At 43.4% G+C, this 26,645-nt stretch overlaps 4 protein-coding genes across 8 annotated transcripts in view; 1 reads left to right on the top strand and 3 right to left on the bottom strand.

The window, feature by feature from the left end:
- Window positions 1-234: 234 nt before the first annotated feature.
- On the bottom strand, window positions 235-10,214 carry LOC101069521 (fibroleukin-like). 3 transcript variants are annotated; one of them, XM_029841204.1, is made up of 4 exons: window positions 10,126-10,214; window positions 6,325-6,454; window positions 2,167-6,247; window positions 235-1,577 (listed from the first exon to the last, which is right to left on the bottom strand). In XM_029841204.1, the coding sequence occupies exons 3-4, from the start codon at window positions 6,176-6,178 to the stop codon at window positions 853-855; spliced, it is 4,737 nt and encodes a 1,578-aa protein (XP_029697064.1). In that variant the 5' UTR covers window positions 6,179-6,247; window positions 6,325-6,454; window positions 10,126-10,214; the 3' UTR covers window positions 235-852. The 3 variants fall into 3 exon arrangements, with proteins under 3 accessions (XP_029697064.1, XP_029697063.1, XP_029697065.1); XM_029841203.1 differs by having other exon boundaries at window positions 2,167-6,454; XM_029841205.1 differs by lacking the exons at window positions 2,167-6,247; window positions 6,325-6,454 and having other exon boundaries at window positions 10,126-10,192.
- Window positions 10,215-10,261: 47 nt separating this feature from the next.
- LOC101069750 (round spermatid basic protein 1-like) lies at window positions 10,262-18,287 on the top strand. Its single transcript, XM_003967325.3, has 8 exons — window positions 10,262-10,797; window positions 11,042-11,161; window positions 11,495-12,144; window positions 13,285-13,422; window positions 14,533-14,675; window positions 14,779-14,946; window positions 15,034-15,145; window positions 15,444-18,287. The coding sequence occupies exons 1-8, from the start codon at window positions 10,308-10,310 to the stop codon at window positions 17,085-17,087; spliced, it is 3,465 nt and encodes a 1,154-aa protein (XP_003967374.2). The 5' UTR covers window positions 10,262-10,307; the 3' UTR covers window positions 17,088-18,287.
- Window positions 18,288-18,665: 378 nt separating this feature from the next.
- tmem60 (transmembrane protein 60) lies at window positions 18,666-20,506 on the bottom strand. The gene has a single exon (XM_029841219.1). The coding sequence runs from the start codon at window positions 20,117-20,119 to the stop codon at window positions 19,715-19,717; it is 405 nt and encodes a 134-aa protein (XP_029697079.1). The 5' UTR covers window positions 20,120-20,506; the 3' UTR covers window positions 18,666-19,714.
- Window positions 20,507-20,752: 246 nt separating this feature from the next.
- prr5a (proline rich 5a (renal)) overlaps window positions 20,753-26,645 on the bottom strand; it is a 7,836-nt gene continuing 1,943 nt past the window's right edge. For 2 of the 3 annotated variants that reach the window (XM_011607197.2, XM_011607195.2), the window contains exons 3-11: window positions 25,381-25,506; window positions 25,209-25,289; window positions 24,748-24,796; window positions 24,597-24,654; window positions 24,433-24,524; window positions 24,107-24,247; window positions 22,641-22,776; window positions 22,279-22,551; window positions 20,753-22,196 (exon numbers count right to left, since the gene is read on the bottom strand). In XM_011607197.2, coding sequence (XP_011605499.1) covers window positions 21,919-22,196; window positions 22,279-22,551; window positions 22,641-22,776; window positions 24,107-24,247; window positions 24,433-24,524; window positions 24,597-24,654; window positions 24,748-24,796; window positions 25,209-25,289; window positions 25,381-25,506 — 1,234 coding nt within the window. In that variant the 3' untranslated portion in view covers window positions 20,753-21,918. The remainder of the gene's footprint in view (window positions 22,197-22,278; window positions 22,552-22,640; window positions 22,777-24,106; window positions 24,248-24,432; window positions 24,525-24,596; window positions 24,655-24,747; window positions 24,797-25,208; window positions 25,290-25,380; window positions 25,507-26,645) is intronic. The other variant, XM_011607196.2, reaches the window with a different exon arrangement.

Here is a 26,645-nt window from a genome sequence, read left to right as displayed (position 1 = left end):
TAGATTACATTAATCGAGATTTGAGTGTGAGAAACATTGACTAATACAGGAATTTAGCTCTTGTCATGTTTATATTATCTGATGCTCTAAACGCGTTATTCAATTTTCCAATGATGCTGAAAGCATTAGGTTACTTCCGGTTATAATCTATTGAATCTTACAAACCGGATGTAAATTATTGGAAACACCGCCCCTTTTGAGCTCGTCCAATAAACAGTCACCTGTGAATTGTTTTTAAATTTTATTATGTTTTATCCGTGACTAAATACAATCAGATTTTATTGGTTGAATTTATAGTAATAAAAATAACATTGACTGGTGTGTGTACATGGTACATATTATGTGGAGACGTTTAGTTGAAATTAGGTCTTTTATTTTACCTGTATTGATTAGCTTCTTTATTTTATATGTGCAGATAATTTCAAAAAAGAATAAACAAATGTCTTTTTATTAAATATAGAATATATTTAGTCCTATCTACAAACCAAACTCAATCCGAACAACAAAACAATTCAAACATTTCTATAAAATCTTTCCAGTGCTGAATTAAAAAAAAAAATCCCTGCTACTTCAAATTCTCCAATAAAACATCATTCCTCTTGAATATGTTTGTCCCCGTATCACCATTGAACAAACTTCCAACAAAACTTATATTTCTTATGAAGGTTATGTAATCTGCTGTAGCTCTGTAAAGGTCAAGTCATTACTTTTTTCTGGAAACATCAGTAGCCTGTTGCAGAACCAACTACCACAGGGTGGCAGCATTTTGTCAGTGGATTATACCGTTATTGTGTGGCTGTCGGACTATAGATGATATAATGTGACGTAATCTACGGCGAGTATGTGAAGTCTTTATGATTGTGTGGTTTTTGACATAAATCCCTTTGGTCTGATCATCATCCTGACTGATTTAAACGACTGTCTGTTGTTTGTGGGATAATACTCTGAAGATATGTTGTGCCATGTACCCCAGTATATCCCATCCCGGACTCCCTTGTACCTCCCTGTGTAGTATCTGCCATTGAGATTTGCAGCCATGCAGGCATCGAACCACCAGCCCGAGCTGTAGTAGGCCGCACAGTTGCCTGATGGGTAGCGGTCGTGGTCCCTGTCCAGGGTGGTAAAAGCTCGGTGATTGTGATCATAACTTTTACTGAAGCGTAGAGCGTTCCCAGCATTCCCCGAGTACCCCCCAACTGTCAGCGTGTATCGCAACCGCTCACTTGCCACCCTGAACTGGGAATACTCTGCAAATCCCTTCTCCCCCTCAAAGTCTTCCAGCTCCACCCGAAGCATCATGTCTCTCTCACGGGTCAGCAGGTGGATCATGTTGTTGCCCAGCCAGAATTCTCCCCCATCCAGTTCCCCGAAGCCTGATCGGTATTCGGCCCAGGTGCGATTGAAGCTTACACTTCCATCCTGTCGACGCTGCAGGAGTGTCCATCCTCCTCCCAGGAGCTCCATGTCACAGAACACAGGGAAGCTTTTGCTGCGGAGGTCAGGGGTCACAATGTACACTCCACTCTTTCTCTCCCTCCTCAGCAGGTAGTCTGAGCAGTCTCTCATCACCACGGTAACTGCACATAAGAAAATGTGTGAATGACTTCAAGTAAAGACATTTACCAAAAATATTGCTTTGTATCACCTGAATCTGACTCACAGCCACAGTAAAGACTTGAAAGGAGGTCAAAGTGCAAAAGGGTGGTGAAAAAACTACCTTTCCACCATAAACATTAAGTGATTTTGAAGGTGGACCTCCAAAGTAGATACAAATCCCAAAGATCTCAGATATAATGGACTGCCTTTTCAGCAACAGCAGTTTCCAACATAAAATAATATTATTCTAAACTTATGTGGGAATACATTAAAGCTTCACAGGGTACTGTGATGGTTTCATAACTCCCTAGTCAATAATGAACCACGAGAACCTACACAGGCACTGCAGGCACCTTTTGGACAATGTAATACAATGTAATATTATTGTGTTTCATGGTTATTATTCTCAATCTACAATAGTGATGCAATGCCTTACACACGGGGCCTTTAAAAAAACAGATGATCTCACCCAGGCTTATCATGTGCTGTCATACGTTTATATCTATTGACACTAACACCAAGTTTCGTTATTTGAGGAGTCAGGGGTGAATATTTAAGAACCCGTCTTGCCTTTAGATGGTATCCGTGTCAGTAGTTTGCTGTTTATCCCATCAAGCCTGCTGCCTCTCTGTTTGTCCTCTGGTTGCTCTGCTGAATGCCTTTCTGGATGTCTTCCACTTGTGCTGTGGCTGTTATTGAAGAAAGCAGCCACCTGGTTAATTTTCACTCGCAGCTCACGAGCGCTGTCAGTGGAAACATCAGGGGCCAGGGGCTGAGGCCCAGAGTTGGCTGGATTTGTCGACCTGAGGTCAGCGCTGGAACTGGAAGGGATGGTATTCATCACTTTGTTTGAATCATAAATTTGGCTTTTTGTTGTTTCCTCCTGGTTGTGATGCAACTTTGAGTCAACATTAGCAGCTTGTTTTTGCTGTGTCGGGCTATCACTGGGAGGAACACTTGAGAGGACCCATGGGATGAGTCTATTTGGCCTGTCTGTCACTTGAATTGATGGCGGTGCAGCTGTTGTTTGTGATTTTTGACGAGACATAATTCTGCTGTTTGGGTTCGCCATGAAGTCTCCAGGGAGAGTGTGAAGATGAGGGATAGCTCGTCCATCCTGGCTGATGGAAGACTTTAGATCCAGAGTCGTCATCTTGATTGTACTGACCTCTGTGTCCACCCAGGAATTAGTTACATCATCAAGTTGTTTTACAGGGCCAGATGAAGGTGGTAAGATCATTTGGGAGTTTTGGCCAGGGCCTGAAGTTTTGGGCTTTGACCCTGACTTTAATGGGAAGAATGGAGTTGACCTCTGAGCAGATGTTGCTCCTGGCTCTGCTGTAGGTGTGGACGGTGATCTGTGTCTGGGCAGTGGAGATGGGATTCTATCATATTCTGCTCCTGGGGCTCCATCAGACACAGGTTTCACGGTTGGATTTGGTATCAGGTCCGGCAGAGGTGGTTTGAAACCTCGGTCGATATGTGATGTTTTATCAGATTCAAGGTTGTGTTCAGCCTCGGAGTCGGTTGTAAGATCTGGATCACTTTGGTTGAGACCAGTTTTTGGGGCAGGTGCAGGTTTTGGCTTGATCTGAGGGAATTTCTTCCTGGAGTCAGGGTTTGGGTCGGGGAGCACAGGTTTAGACCCAGCTTCAGAATTTACAGAATTTTCCATTATTCCTGTCAGAGGTGTCATGACATGAGGAAGCTTTGGAGGGAGCCGCCGTGTGTTTTCAGGCTGTTGCGTAGCTGTTGATACAGACCAACCATCAGGTTTATGGTTTGTTTCACTTCTATGGATGTCAGCAGTAGTGAGTCCAGGGTTTGACTTTTGATCTGTTCTTGAGGTTTTATCAGCTTCAGGCAGTAGGTCAGTCAGACCACCTGTAGGTCTCAGGGTGGGAGGAGTTGTTTTTTGATGAGGCTTTGTGATAAATAGCTGTTCCGGTATGTGTTCGGATATTTGAGTCCTTTGATCAGTTGGTAACGCATCCGAAAAAGATCCATTGTCAGGTTTTGAAAGCTGAACTTGTTTGTCTTCCCATTCATGTTTGGATTCCCCATCATTTTTAGGTTTGCTATATAAAAGGACAGATTCATGGAAATCACTGGGGAGGAGCCCAGGTGTCACTCTGTGAGAGGTGGTTGCCGCTTGGATCGAGGGTGTTGGAGCGCTTGTTTGTGGCTTCTGATCAGATGTCTTCCTGCTGACTGGACTCAGCATGAAGTCTTCAGGTAGAGTGTTATGGTGAGGTTTGGCTCCACCCTCCAAGCTGGTGATAGTCTTTGAATACTGAGTCTCTACCTCAATTGAACTGACCTCTGTCTCCCCTGGGTCAATATTTACAACAGCAAATGATTTTGCAGAGCCTGGTGATGGCGGGGTGCTAGTTTGAGAGGGTTGGAAGGGGTCTAAAGTGGCCCTGGCCATTTGAAGAGGATCTAAATCTGGGTCTGTCTTTGAAATTGGCTTTATTGGTATTGACGGTTTTGACCTTTCCGCTTGTGGCGTGTCTTTTGGTGTAGGATGTGACCTTTGTTTGGAAAGAGGTGTATTGCTGGATTGTGCTCCAGGGTTTCGCTCAGACACTGGTGTTGAGGAAAATCTGGGTGTTTTGGTTCTGCTGAGGTGTCCCAGTCCTTCCTCTGTGTCAGTTTGTTGCAGTTCAGCACTTACATTTGAACCAGACCTCGTCTCTGGTTCAGGTCCTTGGTGGTTGATTTTGGACATCTTTCCAGGTTCAAAGATGACATTAAGGGATACATTGGTTGTTTGACTTTGATTGAAGAGTTTGATCGGGATCGGACTGGGTGTAACCTTCTGTCCAGAAGATACATTTTTAGTCTCAGCCAGGGGCCCATCAGCATTTTCCAGTAATTCTGCATCAGCCTCATGGAACAACTGTGGAGGGAAATTTGTTTTTTGTTTGTTTTCAGTTCGACCTTCAATGTCTCTGAGACCGTGGGTTATTTCAGGGGTTTGATTCTGTTTCTGTTTCTCCTCACTTGCTGATTTTTTGAGAGTTCTCTCCATTTTTAATAAGTGAATTGTCTGTTTCTCCGAGTTTGAGATTTTTTCATTTTGAGTAACATTTGTAATTTGTGTGGATTTAGGTTTCTGCTCAGTTGGAAGGTGCTTTTCAGGATTATTCATCTTAACAGGTTGATGCCGTCGATGGGACATCGGCCTTTGGACAGGAAGCTTTGAAGGAGATTTTGGAGTCTGAATATTTGGCTGGTTTTGATTGGTTGGATTTTCCTTAAGATTCAAGTCAGCTGGTGAAATATCAGTTCTTTGACTGGGTTTTAGACCCTGAAATAGTTGAGAGCCTTTGAATCTGGGTTTTGTTAGGGGTTTGTGATAAGGAGGCTTTTGTTTCTGGTCATATTTTGTTTTTTTGTCAGAACAAAGACCTTGAGCGGGTTTGGGGCTGTTATTAACCTCAGCAGTTTTAATTTTGGGGTTAGTGCCTAAAGGTTTCACCCCAGTCTTAGTATTTGAACTTATGTTCAATTTAGCTGGACTGTGGTGGTGCTGCGAGACTCCAGGGAGTGTTGCTATAGTCGGGCCGTTAGTTGTAGTTGTAGTTGCTGTAGTTGGTCTCACAACCCTCTGGGGTTCAGTGAAACCCTGTTGACCTGTGTTTACCGGGGCTGTCGTTGGCCTACCTGTGGCTGTAAAACCTGGCTCGGCAATAAAGGTTGCACTGAGGTCTGTGGTTTGGATTTGTGGTCCAGCAGCAGTGGTTGTTAAGCCTTTATGGACTCTGGTTAAAGGTGGAGTCAAGCTGGAGAAAGCAGGGGATCCATGAGATGAGCGATAGCTTAGAGCTGCATTTGAGTCTGCAGATTCTTGCCTGGAGCCTTCAGCACTGATGTATGGAGTTTGACCTTTTGAAGCATAGTTTGTCCCGGCCGTGTCTTTGCTTGAGGCTAAACCACTATCGCCATCTGTCTGCGTGCTCTGGATTAGTTTTTCTCCTTTTGTTTTGCTCTCTTGTCCAGTCTCTTTCTTCTCCTCCTCACCCTTTTTTGAAGCCCCTCTCAGTTTCTCATTACCTTGCTCCACTATTATTCCCTTTTCCATTTCCTTTTTCTGCTCTTCCACAAGTTGCTGTTGCCTCTTATCTGTATCTTTATTGTGGAAGTTGGACATATTTTTTGCTTTACTGCTCCCAGTTTCTTTAGTTTGGATCTTTTTCTCCATTTCCTTTATTCTGTCTTGTCCCAGGTGAGGGTGTGGTTTTTCCAGGCTTTTGAAATCACCTAGAACAATGCTCTCCTCTCCATTCTCCAACATATATTCTCGATCTCCCCTTGAATTCTCTTTTCCATTCATATCATTTCCCCCGTCATCTGTCTTTCCCCATCTGTTTATTTCATCAGTACTTTCAATGACCAAATCCACGAATCTATTTCCCGACATAACCCTTTTGGTCCCTTGCTCCAGGCTGAAATTTTTTAACGTATCAGCATTTAACCAGTTCCCTTGATCCTTCTTTCTATTCTTCCCCTCATTCACAGCTTCACTCTCTCTGTCACATTCTCTCCCAGTTTGTCTTACTGTACAGTCTGCACACATCCTCCTCAGCTCATCCACATTATCCTTCAGCGTCTGGAGTTCATCAACGATCCTCTCCAGCTCTCTGAGCTGTTTGGGTAGATGAATGGTCAGAGGTGGCACATTGAAAAGATAAGGGCAGTTGATCTCATCCCCCTCTTGCTCACATGGCTCCTCAGGTGTCAAAGTGACATCACAGGGCCCAAATCCACTATAGTCCAACAGATTTACTTCATCGGAGTCCACTGGGGTCCCGTAGAAGAGCAGCAGCCATATGCACAGTGACGATAACCTCATCTTGAGACGAAAGAGTGAAAAAGTGAGTGCAGGAAAAAGACTGACCTGAGCTTGAGAAGTGACAGTGAGAGAGGGAGGAAAGGTGGGAGGGAGAAAAGGAGGAGGAGGAACTGATGCAGCTGGAGAGTGCATGTGTACAAGTACTCTATCTATCTATCTATCTATCTATCTATCTATCTATCTATCTATCTATCTATCTATCTATCTATCTATCTATCTATCTATCTATCTATCTATCTATAATCCCGTTATTACAATCCAGTGGATCCATGTAGTAATAACGCCAGTCACATGACCACAGGTCATGAATTTCCCCCCTTCAGGCTGTGAACATTGGCGTGTGTCACAGTCACTCCTGCACTCCTTCTGTGGATCCCATCAGTGGATCTACAAACCCGTGAGTCAAAAATGCGCAGCTGAAGGGCTCTGTTGGAGACTTGACCGGTTATAAAGGATACTTTACATTCCATTGTCAGCTTCTGAGAGATGAAATAATGTCACTTTTATCTCAAAGTTTCACTTGATTTAGCTGATTTTTTTGACAACAGGTACAAATTAAAAAGCACCCAAGGTGGTTCATTGTGTCTGCCTATAGTGTGAAAAACAGAGAGAGGAAGGGCAGTCACATGAACTAAATGAGGCATCTGCTTGGCAGGGAGTTTAGATAATGAGGCTTTAGTTTTTCAGACCCGGGGTGTTACTGTCAGTCCTACCCCAGGATATGAGATCTGAGTGATGGCATGTAATGCCAGTCATTAGTCTTCCAGAAATCTGCCTGTTTTTCTTGCTTAAATTATTTTAAACAAATAGTTGACAAAATGCAACCCTGGTGCATTTCTTTTTTTTGGCCGTCTGTTGCCCTGGCAGGTTTGTTTAATGAATGTGAGGGGCATCGGGTTAGAAACTGAAACCCTTTTAGAGTGACTCAAACCTGGCAGCTTTAAATGCAGCAGCTCACAGGAATCTTGAATTTGGAGAAGATGCTTCGACAGAATGATAATTCTGAGGCCTTAACACTTGGAACAGGCGGTGCGCCTGTACACTGACAGCCATTCTTCTTCTCTTGTACAGCTATTAGGTCGTTTGCCATCAGATAGCTGCTGGCAGGGTGGAAGCCAGGAACATGTCGCCTTAAACCTTTTTATAGCCACTCCAGCACTTCAACGTTTGCAGAAGGACAGACTGTGAGGGAAGTGTTTACACTTGTGTCTGAACACCAGGCAGTATCCATTTAATGCCACAGTCAGGAAAAACTCTCCTGTTTAGCCTCAGTAACTACCCTGATAGTTTGGCTCCATGAGTTACCATTGGGATTAATGCAGACATCAATGGGGTGATAATAACTATTCTGGAGGAAACTTTGATTCAGTCTTTCCAATAACCTCCTCACTAGCTGGACCCATTTATGGATGGCTGTTTGTTTTTTTAAATCTTCATGATGCCCTTTTGAGAAATGCTGTTTTGAGTTCTTCCAGAGAGCTCACTTGGCCCGGGCTCCGATCTGGATTGTAAAAACAACCCGTGTTTTTTGGGTTTTTTTGCCCATTTTGGGCAGAACAAAATGTCTGACCATCAGTCCATCTTTGCTCTGAGCAGAGGAGAACGTTATCGATTGTGTCTGCTAAATGCATAAGTGTCCCATTTCGAGCTGAACTGCAGTGAACCCAACAACTGTCGCACTGCAGCGCTGCTCTCATGAAATATCACAACCAGTCTGGAGGTAGAAACCCAGAAGAATAGTTTCCAGAATGGCTGTTTATACTGTGAGGCTGCAAATTAATTCTGCTATAACTAATGTGTCTCACTGCAAATTGTTAAAGATCAGTTTGCCAAACATCCAATACGTGCGCTGGCTTTCTTTCTGATGGATTACAGAAGACTCTGTTGGATCACTTTCTTTAGATCCACAATCCTGGACTTTTTTAAAACCGATGTATTAACACTCCGCTGTGTATTATATATTTACAGATCGGGTCTTCTCCTTTTGTTCTCATTTTACCGTAAACATCAATAATTACAGAAGATAAAGTGCCAAATAAAATCAAATTTAACAAAGTATATTTTTTGAATCGGGACTTTGTGCACAAAGTATGCAAAGGAATTATTGTCGTGATAAATGAATCACATTTTTCTTCTGGTATTTATTCAAACTGAAAATGTCAAAACACAAAATTCAGTCTTTATGAACATTAAGTTCCAATTCAGTGCTGCCTGATAAAAATTTGTTTTGCCGTTGTTGTACCAATGATATAGATAAAGGTAATATCAATATATGGCATTTTCCCCATACAATATTAATTCAGTATATTATGTATAATGAGCAATATTCTGCAAGCAAAAAACTACTTTTCAAAGACACATTTGTATTGTCCTGTATACTTTACTTTAATAGCTGACTGTTCGAATAAACATTAAATTATGCACAATTTTTGACAAAGAAATGAATTCACAGTATATCAACAGTGACGCTGAAGGACAGCGTGTACATACGGTGTAAAAGCTCTCTGGCAGGATACAGTTTCTAATTTACTGGCTACAGACTCTGATGAGAGCTTCTAAATGGACGTGAGAGAATTTGATATTTGATTGAAAGAAACAGCAAAATTTTCCGCATCACTAAAGAATTTGTTGCTGTTTTTGGTCAGAAACATCTTTCATCCAGTATCAGTGTGATATGAAGTAACATGTTTAGGCGTTGCTTTGGAAAACCTTTTATCGCATAACTTTGACATTAAATTGAGTGTTTGGATCTTGGATGTAATAAAAGTGGTGACTAATTCAGTCTTATGCAACAGAAAATAATACATTCTTAACTGACAACTGTTTATCACCGGTAACCAATTAACTGCTTTTATCTATTTATTTATTTTAAATCTCAGGGGGTTGATGACAGCTGTGTAAGTCAATATTTTTTTGGGTTTCAAAAATCTTTACGGTGTAATCTACCACTATACCGCCATCTAGCGACAATATGAAGAATGATGGTCTAAACAAAGTCGAACCATTGTGAGTTCCATGAGGATTTAAATGCTTAACTGTCAATTTTGCCAGGGCTCTTCGACTGAAAATATTTCAACATTATCACTACTTTTCTAAATTGTAAAAGTATTTTTTCTTTCTTTTGGTACTTATGTGTATATAAAATACAATTATTTTCAAAAGCCATTTAATCCATTTTGTTGTGAAAACCACATTGATAGGACGTTTTATGACAACTAGCACTTATCTGTGAACAAAATTGAAAAACTTGAAAATGAACAATTAAACTTTCAGGAAATGTTGACAAAGGGCTAAAGAAGAGATGATTAACTTTTGGAGATGTTCTGTATCCAGGTAGGACTTTGACCTTCCGAAGATCCAATCCATTGGGGTTTGAGTATAAATTGCTTTGGTCGTAGATACAAGGTTAACTAACATGGTACGTTGGTATACCATCCAGAAAAACGGGTTTATCTTGAATGATATGTATACATGGAATTTATGTTAATGTTCTAAATATCTGATAATTCAAAGCAAGTGTATTTTCGCAGCCAGAGGTCACGATGATACAGTTTAAACACAAGGATCAATTAAAACGTATCTAAATAATTCTTGTTATGCCATTTTATATTAAATGCTACATTTTTCTGCACAAAGGACCAATTAGACACATGTATCAGTCGCTGACGCACCTGCGGGCAGGGTCAAGGGTCATGTTTGGAGTGCGCGAGTCCCGCGTTTTCCTGTTTTCTTGCCTGTAAACAAGCTCGTGACAGTCCCGCCTGCGTGCGTCTGACGTCACGCGCTTGGTCCCGCCCCCGTCAGGATCTCACGTACCAGTTACGTCTGACCGTAAAAAATAGAAACTTCCAAGATGGCTGAGGCCGTGGAGTCCATGCATTTCGCAGCAAACAGCAAAACAAATTCCCCGAAACCTCTGATAGCTAAACGTCCACCGGAGAGCCGACCGCAGTCTTCCATTGACACCTACCCTCCTCCGCCTAAGAAGGTCCGACTGGAGGAGAAGGGCCTGAAGCCCAGGAAAGTAAACGGGGAGGTGTGCGCAGGGGAAAAACACAACGGGAAGCAGAGTTACGGGAGCCCAGCGAAATGGAGTTTCGGCCCGGCCAAACCAAGCCACTCTACCGCCGCCGCGGTGCCAGCTACCCCCGTTCGGAAAATCTTCAAAATCAGCAACTTCCTCGCGTCGCCGCCCAAAGTGAAACGGGCGAAGGAAAAACGACACAAGGAGAAGGAGAAAAGCGGCGAAGCGCAGCGGATCTCCGCCGCCGCTGTGGACAGAGTGAGCCCCGCTAGCTGCCATACAAAGACGGAGAACGGCGACATGAAAACAGCCCCGAGAGGTAGGAGCACCGCCAGCCTCCGTCCCGACCTGCTCCAAAACACCCCATCCACACCTCTACCCAACAATAACGCGACCGCATTAATAAAGGAAACATTACATAATTCTGTGAATCTTAGGCCCCAGTATTTATTAGGCCCAGATGGCGAAAATATACACGTGGAAATGTTTGTTCTTCAGTAATGTTTCTCAGCTTGTAGCGGCACTTTTAAAAAAAATAATCTGCCCTTTTCTGCGCTCCTCAGATCACAAGGACAAAGAAAGAGACAAGAAAAAGGAGAAGAAAAAAGAGTGGAAAAATCATAAATTGCCGCCTGTGCATGACATTGCGAGAGAAAACGGGGAGGTGATTTCTCCACAGAAAGGTAGGAATGGACCTACAACAGGCTGGTAAAATACAGGGTTTGGAGAATTTAGTCTCCTGCTTTGACGCAGTTGTTTGAAAATAAATATAAGCAACCTCAGTGGAGACATGGTTGATGTCCTTTAAATACACGGTTTTATAAAGTCGACCACAACTGTACATTTAAGATGAATGTCAATACCAAATGTTCGCTAATGTGTAGTTAATGACTGACATTAATCTATAGTTACACTTTAATATGACATCTGCCAACAAATGTCCACGAATGCATGTATTTTAAATAGCAAATACACAATGTTGTGCTGAATGAAAAATCTGTATTTCTGAATCACAGAGTCAGCAGAGAAGCCCAAATCTTGTTTGGATGAAGACCTCCTGTTGAAGAAGCTGAAAAAGAAGAAGAAAAAGAAGCACAAAGACGGAGAGCGGGTGAAGGAGCGGCATGGTCGTCCCAAAATGTATCATCGCTCCTGTCAGACGGTGTGTTCGGGGGTGTCTGTGGCTCTGCCTGAGTTCCTGAAGCGGATTAATGGGAACAACAACATGAACAGCAGCGACCTACTACAGCACCAGCACCAGGATCCTACCTCCATCTCCTCCATGGTCAGGGACAGGCTCAGCTACACCTCCCCGCTCCACTGCGCCCCGGCGCCGGGGTTGTCGGGCATTGAGTTTGGCCACCTGATTCACATCGAGCAGCAGGCCAACGGAGGGGCGTCTGTGGTGCACGCCTACAGCGAGGAGCTCGCCTGCCTGTCACCGGACGAGATGCAGCGTTTCGCTCAAGAGTTTGTGACTCTGTCCTTCAGCGAGGATGAAGCCCAGGCTGCGTCTTTTGTGATGGGAATCATCCACGGAGCAGCGTCCTACCTCCCAGACTTCTTGGACTACTTTTCCTACAAGTTCCCCAACGCGCCTGTGAAGATGGAGGTGCTTGGGAAGAAGGACATAGAGACGACGACAATGATCAACTTCCACTCTCAGGTGAGATGTTGTGTAAAGTTGTTGGAGATATAAAATGCCCACATCACATCCCAAAGTTTTTGTGGATTTCAAGTGGTCTGGTTGTCATTTGTCAAGAGGAGTGATATGGAGACGGAGTCCTCTCGGTAGTGGTTCACCTTGTCCTGTTGTGAAGGCTTACGGTGTGAATAACTTTGTTGTCTGACTAGGATTCCTTTACTTGCTGTTTGTATTTTTAAAGGCTTCTCTTCCTTTGATTTTTTTCCCCCCAGAAGCTTCAGGTTGTGTTTGATGTGCTGATTTCCTACTCTGTAATACCTCCTTTTAACGCGCAAAGGGGGCTTATACTACTAATATTTTGATATAATTCAACAAGAAACTTCTAATCTAAAATACAGAAAATAGCGTAACAGTGCTTTGCTTCAGCCAAGGTTCTGGGTGATTCTGGTTTAATTTCCCTTGATCGCGCCGACCCACAGAGCTTTTCATAATCAGATCCTGCTCCGGCTAATGTGGCGTCATGACTTCTACACAAGCGACAAACACAGGACAGATGGTCCTTTTTTTCCCCTGGAGTTGTTTTCAATTTTAGGAAAGTTTCTTGCTCGTTTTTGGAATTTAGCCAGGTGGGAGAAAGGCAGCCGTTTACGCCGAGGTGAATTTTTCTCGCCGCCTGGGTGAATTTAAAAAGACACCTGAACAGGTGTCACTCAGATTGACGGTCTTTGATTCAATGAGTCAGGTTCAGTGTCTCCAGGAATCTTAAGTGTCGTGACTCCAAAAACAGTACAGAATAAAACCGTCCTGATGAATTCTCATTTTTCTGAAAAATCTCCAGGACGTGTGAGTTTCTCCTGTTGTAGCAGAGCAGAGCAGACACCTCAGATGTCAAGAGCCTGAACAAGCGAAGGTTTTCAACACGACTAGCTGAGATTTACTAGTTCACTCCCTCGTTAGATGCTCAGGTTTCTATGGTAAAAGTTGCTTTTGCTTCACGGCTGGATTAGCTTGCCTATATAATATATTTTTACATTTTTTTTCTCCAAGGTCAGGTTACATGAATACTACATGGGGCCATAGCCTTGGATCATACCAACAGTTAAACGTCCCAGCTGTGATACTTGGGGGAGTCTGATCTGTCTTCTCTGCGCCCTCCTGCAGGTGAAGCGGACTTATTCCCAGGGAACCTACCGTGCTGGTGCCATGCGCCAGATCAGTCTGGTCGGTGCTGTGGATGAAGAAGTTGGAGACTACTTCCCAGAGTTCCTCGGCATGCTCGCAGAATCTCCATTTCTAGAGGTTAGTGTTGGTCTCACGCCGCACAAATACCCCACCTTGTCCTGGGTCCGTGTTTCAGCAATCTGAAAGGGCTGTCCTCCCGGCTCAGACCGCCAAGTAACGACAAAGTTTTAGTCCAATCCTATGAAATTGGTCTTTCTGTCGGTCTCTGAAGGCTGCTATTGTCCCTGTATTTTTATATCAGACAAATCAAATGTGTAGCTACGTGAACTTTAATGGAAGCACATACGTCATGCTCGTGAAATCCTGCGCAGCTTGTGTAGCGATTCGACGCGCCTTTTTTATCAATTGTGGCAGCGCACCGGCAAGATCACAAGATCCGCGAGCTGCTCAGCATCCGTGGGGAAGATGAGATTTGGCGGCTGATTTTGGGCTGTGTGTGCGGCGCAGTTATTTATGGCGATATTGCCAGCCTGTTGAAAGAGCGGGTCATGTGGCCTTATGAACTTTGCAAATTAATATTCAGCCACTCAGCATTGGCAATTCCCCTGAGCATCTCCATCTCACTAGCTTTGCCCTTCATGGCCTCCACTGTTAAAAATGTTACAAGATGCCACTGTTGTCTACTACTTAATATAGAGTCTAAGTTTATTTATACCTTATGAAACAACTGTTAGGATGAACGCAAAGCTGATATCCTGGTAGGAATTTTAAACACATAGAAACATTTGCAAACAAAAATGTATTTCCTAAAAAGGGTTCTTTAGAAGTTACTCCTCTGGTCAGTGATCACTGGAGCAATTCCTTTGACAAAATGGTTAAAAATGAGCCTTCCGTTGCTCTTCTTTAAAATGTGCCATGGTCGATCTCGTAGCCACATACAACCAACAATCAGGGCAGCGTTGCCAATGTTGGCAACATGAAGGCAATAAGAGCTCCCCTTCGCTGCATTAGCACTTGGACAATGTTTGCTAAAGAGACAAAACTGCAACAGTACGAAACAACATTGTTTACCTCATCGTCTTCCTCTGCACTTCAACGTGTAATGATGATGTTGTCAACATCTCAGGAGGTCAGATAGGAAATATGAAAATATTGCTAGCAATCTATAAAAGGCCTGTGGGCCTTAATCATTTTTTAATTCTGAATCATCAACCTGTCCTCTTGCAGCGGACTTTGCCGTGGGGTACTTTCTCCAGTCTGAGGCTGCAGAGTCCCACTGAAAGCGATGATGGCCCAATAATGTGGGTCAGACCTGGAGAACAGATGATCCCCATGGCAGACATGCCAAAGTCACCCTTCAAACGGAAAAGGTAGGTTGGTGTTTTGAGTCTGCGATATTTATCCAAGATTATGTAATTATGAATGATTAAGGGGTATAATGTGTCTAACAGTCTGTGACTGTTTCAAATGTAGGTCCACCAATGAGATAAAGAACCTGCAGTATCTGCCCAGAACCAGCGAGCCCAGGGAGATGCTGTTTGAGGACCGGACGAGAGCCCACGCCGACCACATCGGTCAGGGCTTCGAGAGACAAACTACTGCTGCTGTCGGTGTGCTGAAGGCTGTACGCTGTGGAGAGGAGTGAGTCCGTTCTGATTCTTCAAATGTTTTAAGATTTGTGAGGTCATCCTGCCAACGCTGACAGAGACTTTTCCTATTGCCTCGCAGCAGTTGCAGTCCTGCTCGGATCACCAAAGACGTTGTGTGTTTCCACGCCAGAGATTTCCCAGATGTGGTCATGAGGCTGCAGCTGGACCTCCATGAGCCTCCTCTGTCTCAGGTGGGACATATTTTGTTGTAGCTGATGCGATCTCACATAAAAGCACCAAAACTGTTATAAGTCCAAAGACTGAATAGAAAGTATATGTGCACCCAGATAAATGGTGAACAGGTTTTGACCTCATGGCAAAGACATGGCTACCTGAGCCTCATCATAGTGGCTGTAATTATGTTGTTACCTCTGCTGTTAATTGTAATGTCCGCTCGTGGGTTTGGCATAATAGAATATTTGGAGTATGTGAGAATTTAAAATCGGCGTTTACCAGTTTAGACTGAACGTTGTCTGTCGCTGCCTCCAGTGTGTGCAGTGGATTGACGATGCAAAGCTGAACCAGTTACGGAGGGAAGGGATAAGATACGCCCGGATCCAGCTCTACCACGACGACATCTACTTCATCCCCAGGGGAGTTGTCCACCAGTTCAAGACGGTGTCTGCTGTCTGCAGTCTAGCCTGGCACGTCCGACTCAAGCAGTATCACCAAAGTGAAGAGGAGGAGGAGCAGGAGGAGGAAAAGATGAAGGAGGTGTGTGCGCCCAGAGAAGAAAGGCCTCACATCAAAAAGGAGGAGATCGACGAACAGTTCACAGAGGTAGACTACGGCCCCGTGGTACAGACCGTGACAAAGCTGGAGGACATGGTGGCTGAAAGGAAGGAAGACTCGTCTTCAATCCTGACACAGGCCTTTAAGGAGGAGCAGCTGCACGGCAGAGCTGAGACGAAGGAGCCTTCTTCAACCCAGACTGTGCAGCTGGTCAAACAGGAGAGAGACGAAGGCGACCTCAGTCACCCGGGAACAGAAACGAAAGCTCAGCAAGAAGAAAGAGGACAAGGAAAAGATGTCCGAGGTGAAGATGCAGACGGGAGCCAGGCAGTGCAGAAGGCCCACGAAGAGAGAGAGGGAGAGAGTGCTTCCTTAAAGTCACCGGTGCCAGTTAGGAAGGAGCCGGACGTGGAGGAAGACCGGCTGCAAAAGACGAGTGCACCAGGACAGGGTCTGAAAGACAAAACGAAAGATCACTTAACGAACGCGTGCCACACGCCACAAATCAAAAAAGGGAAAAGGGAGAAAGATGAAAAGGAGATGCTCAAAGAGAAGGAGAGGAAGGATAAAGATCGGAGTAAAGAGAAGGACAGAAAGGATAGAGGCAAAGACAGGGATAGAGAGAAGGAAAGAGTGAAAGACCAGGTTAAGGCAGAGGGAGGAAGAGAGTTGTTGACACAACCATTGGCACAAAGGAAAAAGGAGGAGGAGGAGCAACCGAGAGAGGCCTGTAAAATCTTCCAAACAGCCCCGCCTGCACAGAGGGACGACTCCAAAATGCTTCCCCACATCAAGAGAGAGAAGGAGCATGACAGAGACAGAGGGGGCGCACAGGGGTCATCACACTCCCGACCAGAGCGGGAGGACGCTCAAGATACACACTCACACAAACACAAGTCTTCACATGGGAAAAAGGAGAAGAGCGGACACAGAGACGCCACACCAGCAAACCTGCTTCTGGGAAAGACGCCGTCGGGAAAAGAAGACGGAAAGAAAGGCTCTTCCAAACATTCTAATATTCAGGTAAAGAAAGATGGAAAAAAGGATAAAGACGTCAACAGCAAGGAGGAGAAGAAGAAGTCTGGCCCAGCACCTCCAGAACACAAACCACCACGGACGCTCTTCACCTTTGACCTTTTTAAGCCAATGGACGCTCACCAAGCTTTTGCGGTCACGGACACGAGGCCCAAGAGCCACCATCACGGTGACTGTCGAGGCGCTTCCTCCAAGCCTGGGTCTGACACTCGGACGCTTGTGCCCTCCAAAGGACCAAAAGTAAAGGACTCTACGCTGGGCAAACCTGCCCCGCCCCTACAGGACACGCGGCCACAGCAGCAACACACGTTAAAACAGACCCTTAAAACACACATGCCCCACACACACAAAGACTTTTTAATATGAATGTCTGCAGTTTTTCTTTTACTGTCCATCTTACACTGAGGCTTTGCCCCTTACACACAGATGTTGCAAACTTGCCGTAACAGTCCCGTCTGCACTTGTTCCCCCCGGCGTCGCAGTGTCCTTTCATACAGCGGTCCCAAGCTCCACGTTTAAAACGGGCGCCGGCGAGTGCCGAATCTTTGCCTGGTGTCTTTAGCTTAACCGCTGCAGCGCAAGCGGCTCTTTGTAAACAACAGAATACGGTGTCGACCAGCGTCCGGCTGCTTTAAATGGCTCCATGCTCCGTTACACATGGAAGTCGTGGCCAGATGACACGGCTCCATAGAGCACCGTCAGCTTTGCATTCAGATGGTCGGTTCCATTTCAGAGTTAGAACTGGCCCCCTCTTCTTACGCCTTCAGGGTTCACGCAGAACAGGCCCGTTTTCAAGTGCCTGTGTGTAAGGGGCTCTTGCTCAAAGATGTGAAAATGCATCCTTTCCTCTGACATCAGCCGGTGGTTCCAACTCGCTGGTCGATGACGTTTCTATTGCTTTACTAAAACAGCCACAGTAATTCCATTGATGTAACGAAGAGGATGACCTCTTCATGCACGTTATCAGTGCCCAAGAATGTAAGCTAAGTAGCTCACTTTACGTTTGTTAGCGAATGTATGTAGGCTCGATTTAAAATGTCATGTGACCCACGTGTCAGTGCCTGTGCACTACTTAGCTTCGCTCTTAAAGCACCATTTTAGATAGTGGACTATTCAATCTGAAAACAACCCCCCTGCTAGAAGAAATCCATACATTCACTGTTTTGGACATATTGGCACTTGACTCTGCTCCTGCTGAAGTCTTCTTTCTCATGTTGCTTTAGAATTTGGGGTTTGTTGTTAAAAACACTCCAGAGTTGATGTAAGTAGTTGTTTCCAGACTGGATTTTTGACTCACACAGGGCTGTAAATTATACTGTATTTACCAAATCTGTACAGTATAGATGTTATTAGCACCTATGTGAGAAAATGTATACAGAAATTGCATATATTTTTTGTAAGACAAGTTTTATTTTCCATAGAACTTATTTATATCATTTACTGTTGGTTTTTATTTGGAAGCCTATGTATGTGGAAAATTTTGTTGTAAATACATTTTATTTCTTAAGACTTCGTAGTGTGATTTATACTCTGATCAGAACCTCTCAATAAATGGTTCACAAACAATGACTTCCTCGTGTCTCTGCATTAACATTATGGTGCCAGTTAGTGCATTGGAGCTAAAAGGGATTCTCCTTGACTCATAAATATGGTGCAGCTTGTCTATTAAACGAGTGTTGAATAGTGTGAAGACTTGGCAGCATCTAGTGGTGATGAAGCGCATCACAACAGCTGAATACAGGTCCTCATCCGCCCCCGTAAGATGGTCACTGCTCAGCTCAAAATTGACCCGAGTCCATTCAGAAATAGCACTAAAAATTAAATGGTGCTTTTAAAATACCGATTAAGTGGTATTTTAGAAGTGATTGTTTATGCTGGACATACTATTGTGCATTAAAAGGGATCCTGTATTAATATTCAGATAAATATCTTAATGAATCACAATTTGGTGAACGTAACAAGGTTTTGCGCTATAAAAGCATATTTATTTTAATGTCTGAAAAAGGATTAACACTCTTCCACAAAGTAGCCTTCAATATTGCCAGCACTTACACTATTAATGCTTGTAGTAGCATAAAAAAGTTCTGTGTAACGTGTCCTTAGTGCACGAGAGCAGGACCTTGAAATTCAGCCATCTCTACAATTGTTTAAAAATATTGCTGTCCTCAATAAAAAGAAGGTCTGTGCTATTTTAAAACTCCAGTTATACCTCAGCAGTGAGGATAAGTGGGTTGAGTCCAAGGTGTCCTCACATATTCAACAGAAATAAACATTAGTGTCAATCACATGCCGAAGCAACGAGGGCTGGTTTTACATATGTTACAACACCCTAATACAAAGCTAACAGGACACAATGGGACATAGCTGGTGCAGGACTCATTTTGAAAAATGTTCGACATTTTTATGTCAAGTTGTTTTAAAAATGCTCATCTGCTACTGGATGTTTAAATCTCCCGATGACACCTTCAAACGCTCTCATAACATTATGAGATGTTACCTGTGACTGTAAAAAAAAAGTATCATCTAGATCAAAACCCTGCAAGTTCTTATTAGTTAAAAAAAATCTGCACTTGGCAGTAAAACTCTTTTAAATAACATTAAATTAACTCCAGCCAATAGGCAGCCATGTGACAGACAGCAAGTTAACTGAAATAAGCCAGTGTGGCCGATTGTATTTAAGGATCTTTTTAAATTAAGATCAAATAACAATGCGTGGACTTAATGCGACTTTAAAATTCTTTTAACTTGGTTATAATGGTAGCATCAGCCTCCAACTTGCACTAGATTCGATGTAGCAGAAGAAACACTGATATAATAACACGAAAAACAAACATGCACAAAGCGTCAATCTGATATCTGGTCCACTTAGTCAGGTTCAGTGTTGGAACCAACCCAGATCTCAATGAGGGATTCTTAAGTGAGAGCTGCATTTATTCTGCTGTATGACTATAATATAGAGAAAAAAAAGAACGCATCCTGCAAAGTAAGATGGATCAGTCCCTTCTGAAGTGGAAAACACTTTGTCCCAGTTCCACCAGTGCCCCACCCAGCAGCGCCCACAGGGGGACACACACCACACTGACCCACATGTCGACGAGCCTCTCCAGGCGGGAGCACAGGGTCAGGCAGAAGGCCAGCTTCAGGAGCAGCGCCGTCAGGTACCACAGCCTCCTCTTCAGGCTCTGCTCCCCATCCCCGGGGTCGAAGTCCGGCTTGCAGCGTCCAACCATCTTCACTATCAATATGAGGATGATGATGGTGTCAAAGGTCCAGACAGGAAGGAAGATAAGAAACCAGTTCCAGTTGATCTTGGAATCAAGTTTGAGGACCAGCATAATAAGAAAGATCAGGGAGAAGACCCAGGACAGGAGCACTCGCTGGATCAGGGACATCTTCATCTATTGGGGAGGGGGTGGTGATGGAGTGGGGCCAGTTTCACCCACAGCTCGACAGACTGAGAGCCAGAATTAGACGGAATGTTCTCATTATCCACCGACACCTCCACCGCTGCTGTTCCTGCTACTTCCTAGTTGGCTCTAGAAAAGCTGCTAGTTAGCTGAAAGCGGAACTCTAAAACAAAAATAGACACACTACGTTGAGAAAAATGTCTTCCCGAGCTGACCGGAAGATTTTACTGACCTACTATAAAGATTACCTAGTCAAATGCATAAACTTTTTCTCCCAAACAGAATCGCGTTCACAGCGGTTAGCTTTAAGCTAATTTGCGCTCACTTTAGAGCAGTTCCTTATTGGTATCACACTTCTTCCGGTAACACGTTTCAAAACAAAAGCATGTTTTAAACGAGAGGCAGGAAACGTAATTTTATTTTGACTTTTATTTCGTATTTTATTTCCGGTAGCCCTCAAAAATGAACGTTTATTCGATGTGTTTTGATATTTTAACTTATTTTGACGACGGTAACGCTTCTATTTTAAACACTTAAAAGTAGATAACATTTCTCCTAAATAAAGGACTAATCAGTCAAAAGAATAATCTACACAATATTCTAAAGGGAAATGACACATTCTCACACACTGAAAATGTATTTATTTATTTTAACTGGGCCAGTATAACAAATTAATACAAAGTACATCATAGACATCATAGATTGTCAAAAAGTAAAGTACAAAATGCTCGAGGTAAAACATTTTTTGAAAAAGATTCCAATACAAAGCCCTTATGAAAATCACAATTCATTTAAAGGTAAAAGTTTCACTTTACACTATCAAGCTGTACTAAAAAAAAAATCAACAACGCACTTTTATTTACATGTTAGTGGTGGTGCAAAATACAGTGTGTGGAATGACATTCAGTTTTAAGAGTTAATGTATGCATCATATGTAAACATTGTCCAGAGAACTCCAGAGCTACCACACAAACACTAATGAGGGCATAGTTCTGTCTGTTCTAAGATGATTGTTTGCATTAGATATGTGATTTCCAATTTAAACACTCCAACAGTCTATATTTTGTTGTATTTTAAACAAATTTTGATGTCTGACCAAAGTTACCTTATGGTCAACTTAAAGCCTTAGAAAAAATTGGTTTGTGGTTCAACAGCTGTGATAATAATGAAAATGAACACATCCCCTTCTGAGAGTTAAAGGGAAATATTGAATTGTATTGAACATTTGCTGTATCATCACAAACCCAAAGCAACAAAACGTGCACCCATGTTTCAGGTAAAGCTGTCACGGTCCTATTTTGAGCTGAGGATGAATACATGTTAACTGTAGTGAGTCTTTTATAGAAGCAGGCCGGGTCTGTTGTAATGTTTAGTAAAACAAATTACAGTCGGTCCATCAACGTAAAGCAACATACTGCAAAAAGCTTTTTTTATTTTTTTTTAGGATTTTATGTGTCAAAGAATAGAAGCTAAATATCAGGGGACAGTCCCCAGTTATGATCAAACAGTGGCTGATTGTGATTTTGATGGAATTTATTTTGATTTTTTTTTAGCATATTTATGCTAGAACTATGTCAATAGTGTTTTCAAGTTTAAAAAGTCACACGTTTGACATTTGTAATAACAGTCTTATGTTGTTTTGCTCTGTATAGTTAAAGGTGCAAACTAATCATTCACTATCGCCATTAAGTTCATCCAACGGGTGTAAGAATATTAGATAGTGCTAATTAAGAAAATTTGGATTTCTGTAAATTTGTCACAGATGGGAGCCATCGCCAGTGGGGAGAGAACTACACGGTGCTCTGCCTGCTCTCACGACTGTACCCCATAGACTCTGCAGAGTGATGTGGGAAATCGATAAAGATCCCATCGGAGTCAGAATCTGCAGACTCAAGCACTTGTCCAATTATGGTTTCGGGGCTGGAAGATTCGCTGGGCGGTGTGGAGGATGCACCTTTGCTGAGATCAGTCATTGTGGTTGTGGCCTCTGTGCCATGTAGAGCTCCAGAGGAATGGAGGATGGAGGGAGACAAAAGATCTATGGCGCTGGCTCCTGCTGGAACAATACCTGGGAACCAGAGGATACAGGGGTCACGACATCCTCAAGTTTATTTATCATAACAACCACATGACATCTAAAGGTGTCATACCATTGAAATGGGAGCCCACACATAGTCTGTTGGATGAGGCTCCGGACAGTTCTGGTCCAGAGGCCAGGTCTGAGTAAGCCAGTCCCTGATCTTCAAGGCATGATGTGATCTCACAGGCCGAGTGGCGCCGTATCCCTCCGCTGCCAACAGAGCCGGCATCTGTGTCATACTCAGCCACTGGGGTCAGCAGCAGGGGGATATTGTAGCTTTTTGATCGTACCACCGGGTTTTTGGACAGCTGATCTGCAGATTTAGGCCACGGTAAACACTTCTCTGAAATTTAACAGCACAAGGCGTTGAAATGTTTGCACACCCTAACAGATACAAACATACAGCGTTTCTTTACGACTGTACTTTCTCACCTACAACGCAGCAGTGTGTATCTGTACCGTCCCCAGAAAAAAGCCCATGTGTGCCCAAGTAGGGTGAAACCACCTTTTGAATGAGAGACTCGAGCTTCAGGTAATCCTCATGGACGCCACGTGAATCATGGACCCCCTGGACAGACACAGGTGGGCTTTAAAAGCATGAATTCAAACCTCCAATTATCCCAAAAGAGGTTCATGTACATACTGTATATGTACGACCTTTAGACTAAACAAAATCCTTAACAGTAAATAAACAATCCACAAAACATACACACCGAGAAAACTAGAAAACTGTTTTAAATTACCATAAATAGGCCAGATTGATTAAATATTTAGGGGTGTCCAAACACAACAACTTTAATCTTGATCTATTTGGACAAAGGAAATTAGAATCTGGGGATTTAAGATCTTTCAAGCATTTTAATTGAGGTTAAATGGAACTGTTGCATGTTTTTCAAATAGACCCCAAAGACAGCAGGTATTAAAAAACTAAAACAGGTATTAAAAAAACACTGATCATTAAGGATCAGGCGGACCTAAAACAAGATATTGATTCAGGCTGTCAAAAAGTGATGAACAGAAAACGTCTTCTCTGTCAGACATGACTGGAAGGTAGAAAAGTGGTATTTAGATAAAAAGTCTCTCCGAAGCCCCGAGGAGAGCCCAAATGTGTCCTTTTCCCATTTTCTCCTGGCTGGTCTATGAGCGGGGGCGGTGCCGCTCAGCCAACGCTCAGTCAGGTTTTAAAACACAACAGAAGAAGAGAGCGTTTGAAGGTGTCATCGGTGAGGATTTCTGAGCAACAATATGTATTTAAACAATATGTTTTCTCCACTTTCATTAGGGGCCTTAATAGATTAATAATATTTACAGTAGAATCAAAGTTACTTGTCAGCCTGTGAGGGCTGTATCGAATTAAACCGTTTGTTATGAGGAGCTCTTTGGCAGCCTGAACTCTCATTAATTTGATTCCACAAAGAATCTGCCACCAAAATCTGGGTTTTAATCAAGAAATTTTAAAAGGAGCATATTTTTTGCTTGTTGGTGGTTCTGCTTTTCCAGGATCCAAACTAAAATCTCCCCCCACAAAGACATTGTGCCAAAAGAAAACTAATACTACTACTGATGATAATAATCACAATAAAACAGTTATTAATATGTGCGGTGCCATTCAGCCGACGCTCAGCCAGGCTTTGAAACACAGGGAAGTGATCAGAGATAACCACATCGCAAATATACCATAAAAATAGAAATCAGACCGAAATAAACATTAATAACAGGCTGAGTCTCCTGCATCCAGGCAGCTAAAATGAAAAGATAAAAGCAACCTCCTAATAATGAACTCTGTGATCTAGACTGACGATAGCATCTGTGATGTGGATTTGATCATCGGTGTATCAACATGGTTAAAACAACAGTATCAGGGCCTTTTTGTCCACCAGTGGCAGCGTGGGGCCTACCTGAAGAATTAGCAGCATCTGTGTAACAGAGGGGGGCACGCGAGCACGAGGCCGAGAGAGGGCGTCGTCTAATTTCACACTCAGGACTATGGTGTTCCTGAAGTGAAGCAGCGCGAGCTGGCGGACGGACGGCTCCTTGCCCTGCACAGACGGACAAAAAGCAGTGCAGCAATCACCACCGTTGAGTACAGGACAGTCAAGACTGATTCAGAGATGTTATAGTTCAGTGAGGATTAGGAAACAAATCTAATTATTTAAGGACTTTAAGGTGCACTATCATAGACAAAGGAACAAACAAAAAACACCCCAATCTAACAATCACACACCTGAACTGGATGGAAGATGGCCTGTAGCATCGAGAGAACATCACAGAAAAAGAAGTCCCAGGTCTCTGCCAGAGAGTCAAGTAACTTCTGACCTGCACAACCAAAACAGGCGTAAGCAGGGCCTCTTTAAGTCTTATTAACAGCTTTGGTCCTGTCGGTCACACCTTCGTAGAAGCGTATTTTGTCCCGTAGGATGACCATGCCTTTTGTTAGCAACTGGTTCTGTGAAATACAAAGTCGGGAAAACATCTATTATAAAAGCCCATCGTGCTACAACATAAATCTCATTTATTCATGTAAGCAATGGTCTAATACCTGAAGATATTCTGTGAAAAAAGACCCCAGCTCGGTCTTTAACAGATGCCTGAGGGGAGATTAGTTTTAATAAATTACTGTACCATTACTCATGGGAGGGAACCATAGGATGATCCATTGGACCCTAATTGGCCACGTTAGAACCGTGTGTCCTGTACTGCAAAGATGTGCATGAGCCCCCTTGTTGCCTCTCTGTACATGAAAACAAGTTTACTGTGCCATACTGGTGATGTGATAGAAGTGGTGGTCTGGCTTTGAAAGATAATGAGATATCTGGCACAGCCACATGACTCCCCAGGCCACCTCGCAGTACACAATGTACACAAAACAAGTCATTCAAAGAGAGATGTTTGGTCAGCAAAGATAGGACAGGCCGTAAAATGCATTAATTACGAGACAGAAAATGGCTCCAGCAGGAAAACACGAGGACGGAGCCTGAGTGTTTGGCTGTTGACACCTACCGGACACCTTCGTTGAGGACGTAGAGTTCATTATCTGCCAAACCTTTTTTCTGGAAGACAGCTATGACGGCATTGTGAATGCTGCAACGTGAAACACAGAAACCTGCGTCAGTGCTCAGAGCCGCATGTTGAAGACTGCGTTTTCAGCAGCCTGGCAGCGGTCGCTACGTACCTGTTCCAGGTGGCATTGGCCCCCGCCCTCTTCTGCTTCTCTCCTCTGTCCTCTGGTGAACTTTTCTCACTCTTCCCCAGCTCGCTGAGACTGGGCGAGCTCATCAACTTGAGCCGGTGCAGAGTCCTCATGGCGGAGACATGGACAGATACAGAGACACACTAAGTACGGGACAGCAGAAAAAGAGGGTCAGGCCAAGAGCGGACGTGGAGAGATCAAAAAGGAGGACGAAGCTGGAGGGGAGGAGGGACATAAGAGACAGAAGACCACGTGAGGTAGAGTGTACAAAGCGCTGCTGGTAACAGAGGAGAGGAGAAATAGGACAGAACGATGCTGAGTGAGTCAGAAAAAGCGCGTCCATAGCAGAGAGGGCAGAGCCAAGACAGTGGGCGGGGCTTCATGTTGCCCCATAGGTCTCACAGAAAACAATAGCACATGAACTGATGGGGGCACACTCTTCCTCCCTCTCATGGCCCGAACAATACAGCCATTTATGCAAACAAATATTTATGCAAAGCAAAGAGCTCCAGAGAAAACTGCATCGTCAGCAGAATGGAACAGGAGGGACAGGCTGTGCTTGTCACTGCACAAGCACGGAGGAGAAGGAGGAGGGGGAAGTCATCCAGCTTATTGACAACAGCAGGAATAGGAAGCAGAAACAGTGTGTGACAATAGAGGTTTCCTGCTCTGCCAGTTTCTGCACAGCTGGTGCGTCACAACAGAAGAAGAGAGCGTTTGAAGGTGACAGCGGTGAGGATTTTTGAGCAACAATACGTTTTCTCCGCTTTCATTAGGGGCCTTAATAGATTAATAATATTTACAATAGAATCAAGGTTACTTGTCAGCCTCTGAGGGCTGTACCGAATTAAACCGTTTGTTATGAGGAGCTCTTGGGCGGCCTGAACTCTCATTAATTTGATTCCACAAAGATTCCACAAAGAAGCTGGATTAAAATCAGGATTTTAAATTAAAAAATTTTAAAAGGAGCATATTTTTTACTTGGTGGTTCTGCTTTTCCAGGCTCCAAACTAAAATCTCCCCACACAAAGACATTGTGCTAAAAGAAAACTAATACTACTACTGATGATAATAATCACAATACAACATTTATTAATATGTGCTTATATAATCTCAATATCCTTAATTAATAAATAACAGTATGCATTTAGAATGACAGGTGAAAAACAACCATAACATACAGAATAAAAAAGGATGTACTAAAACAAAACATCCCTCAAACATGCAGATAACACAAAAAATGTGTG

This window comes from Takifugu rubripes, chromosome 9, assembly GCF_901000725.2.
Source record: "Takifugu rubripes chromosome 9, fTakRub1.2, whole genome shotgun sequence".
Lineage (NCBI taxonomy): Eukaryota > Metazoa > Chordata > Actinopteri > Tetraodontiformes > Tetraodontidae > Takifugu > Takifugu rubripes.
The sequence above is the reverse complement of the archived record's forward strand: the minus strand, read 5'-3'. Positions and strand labels throughout refer to the sequence as shown.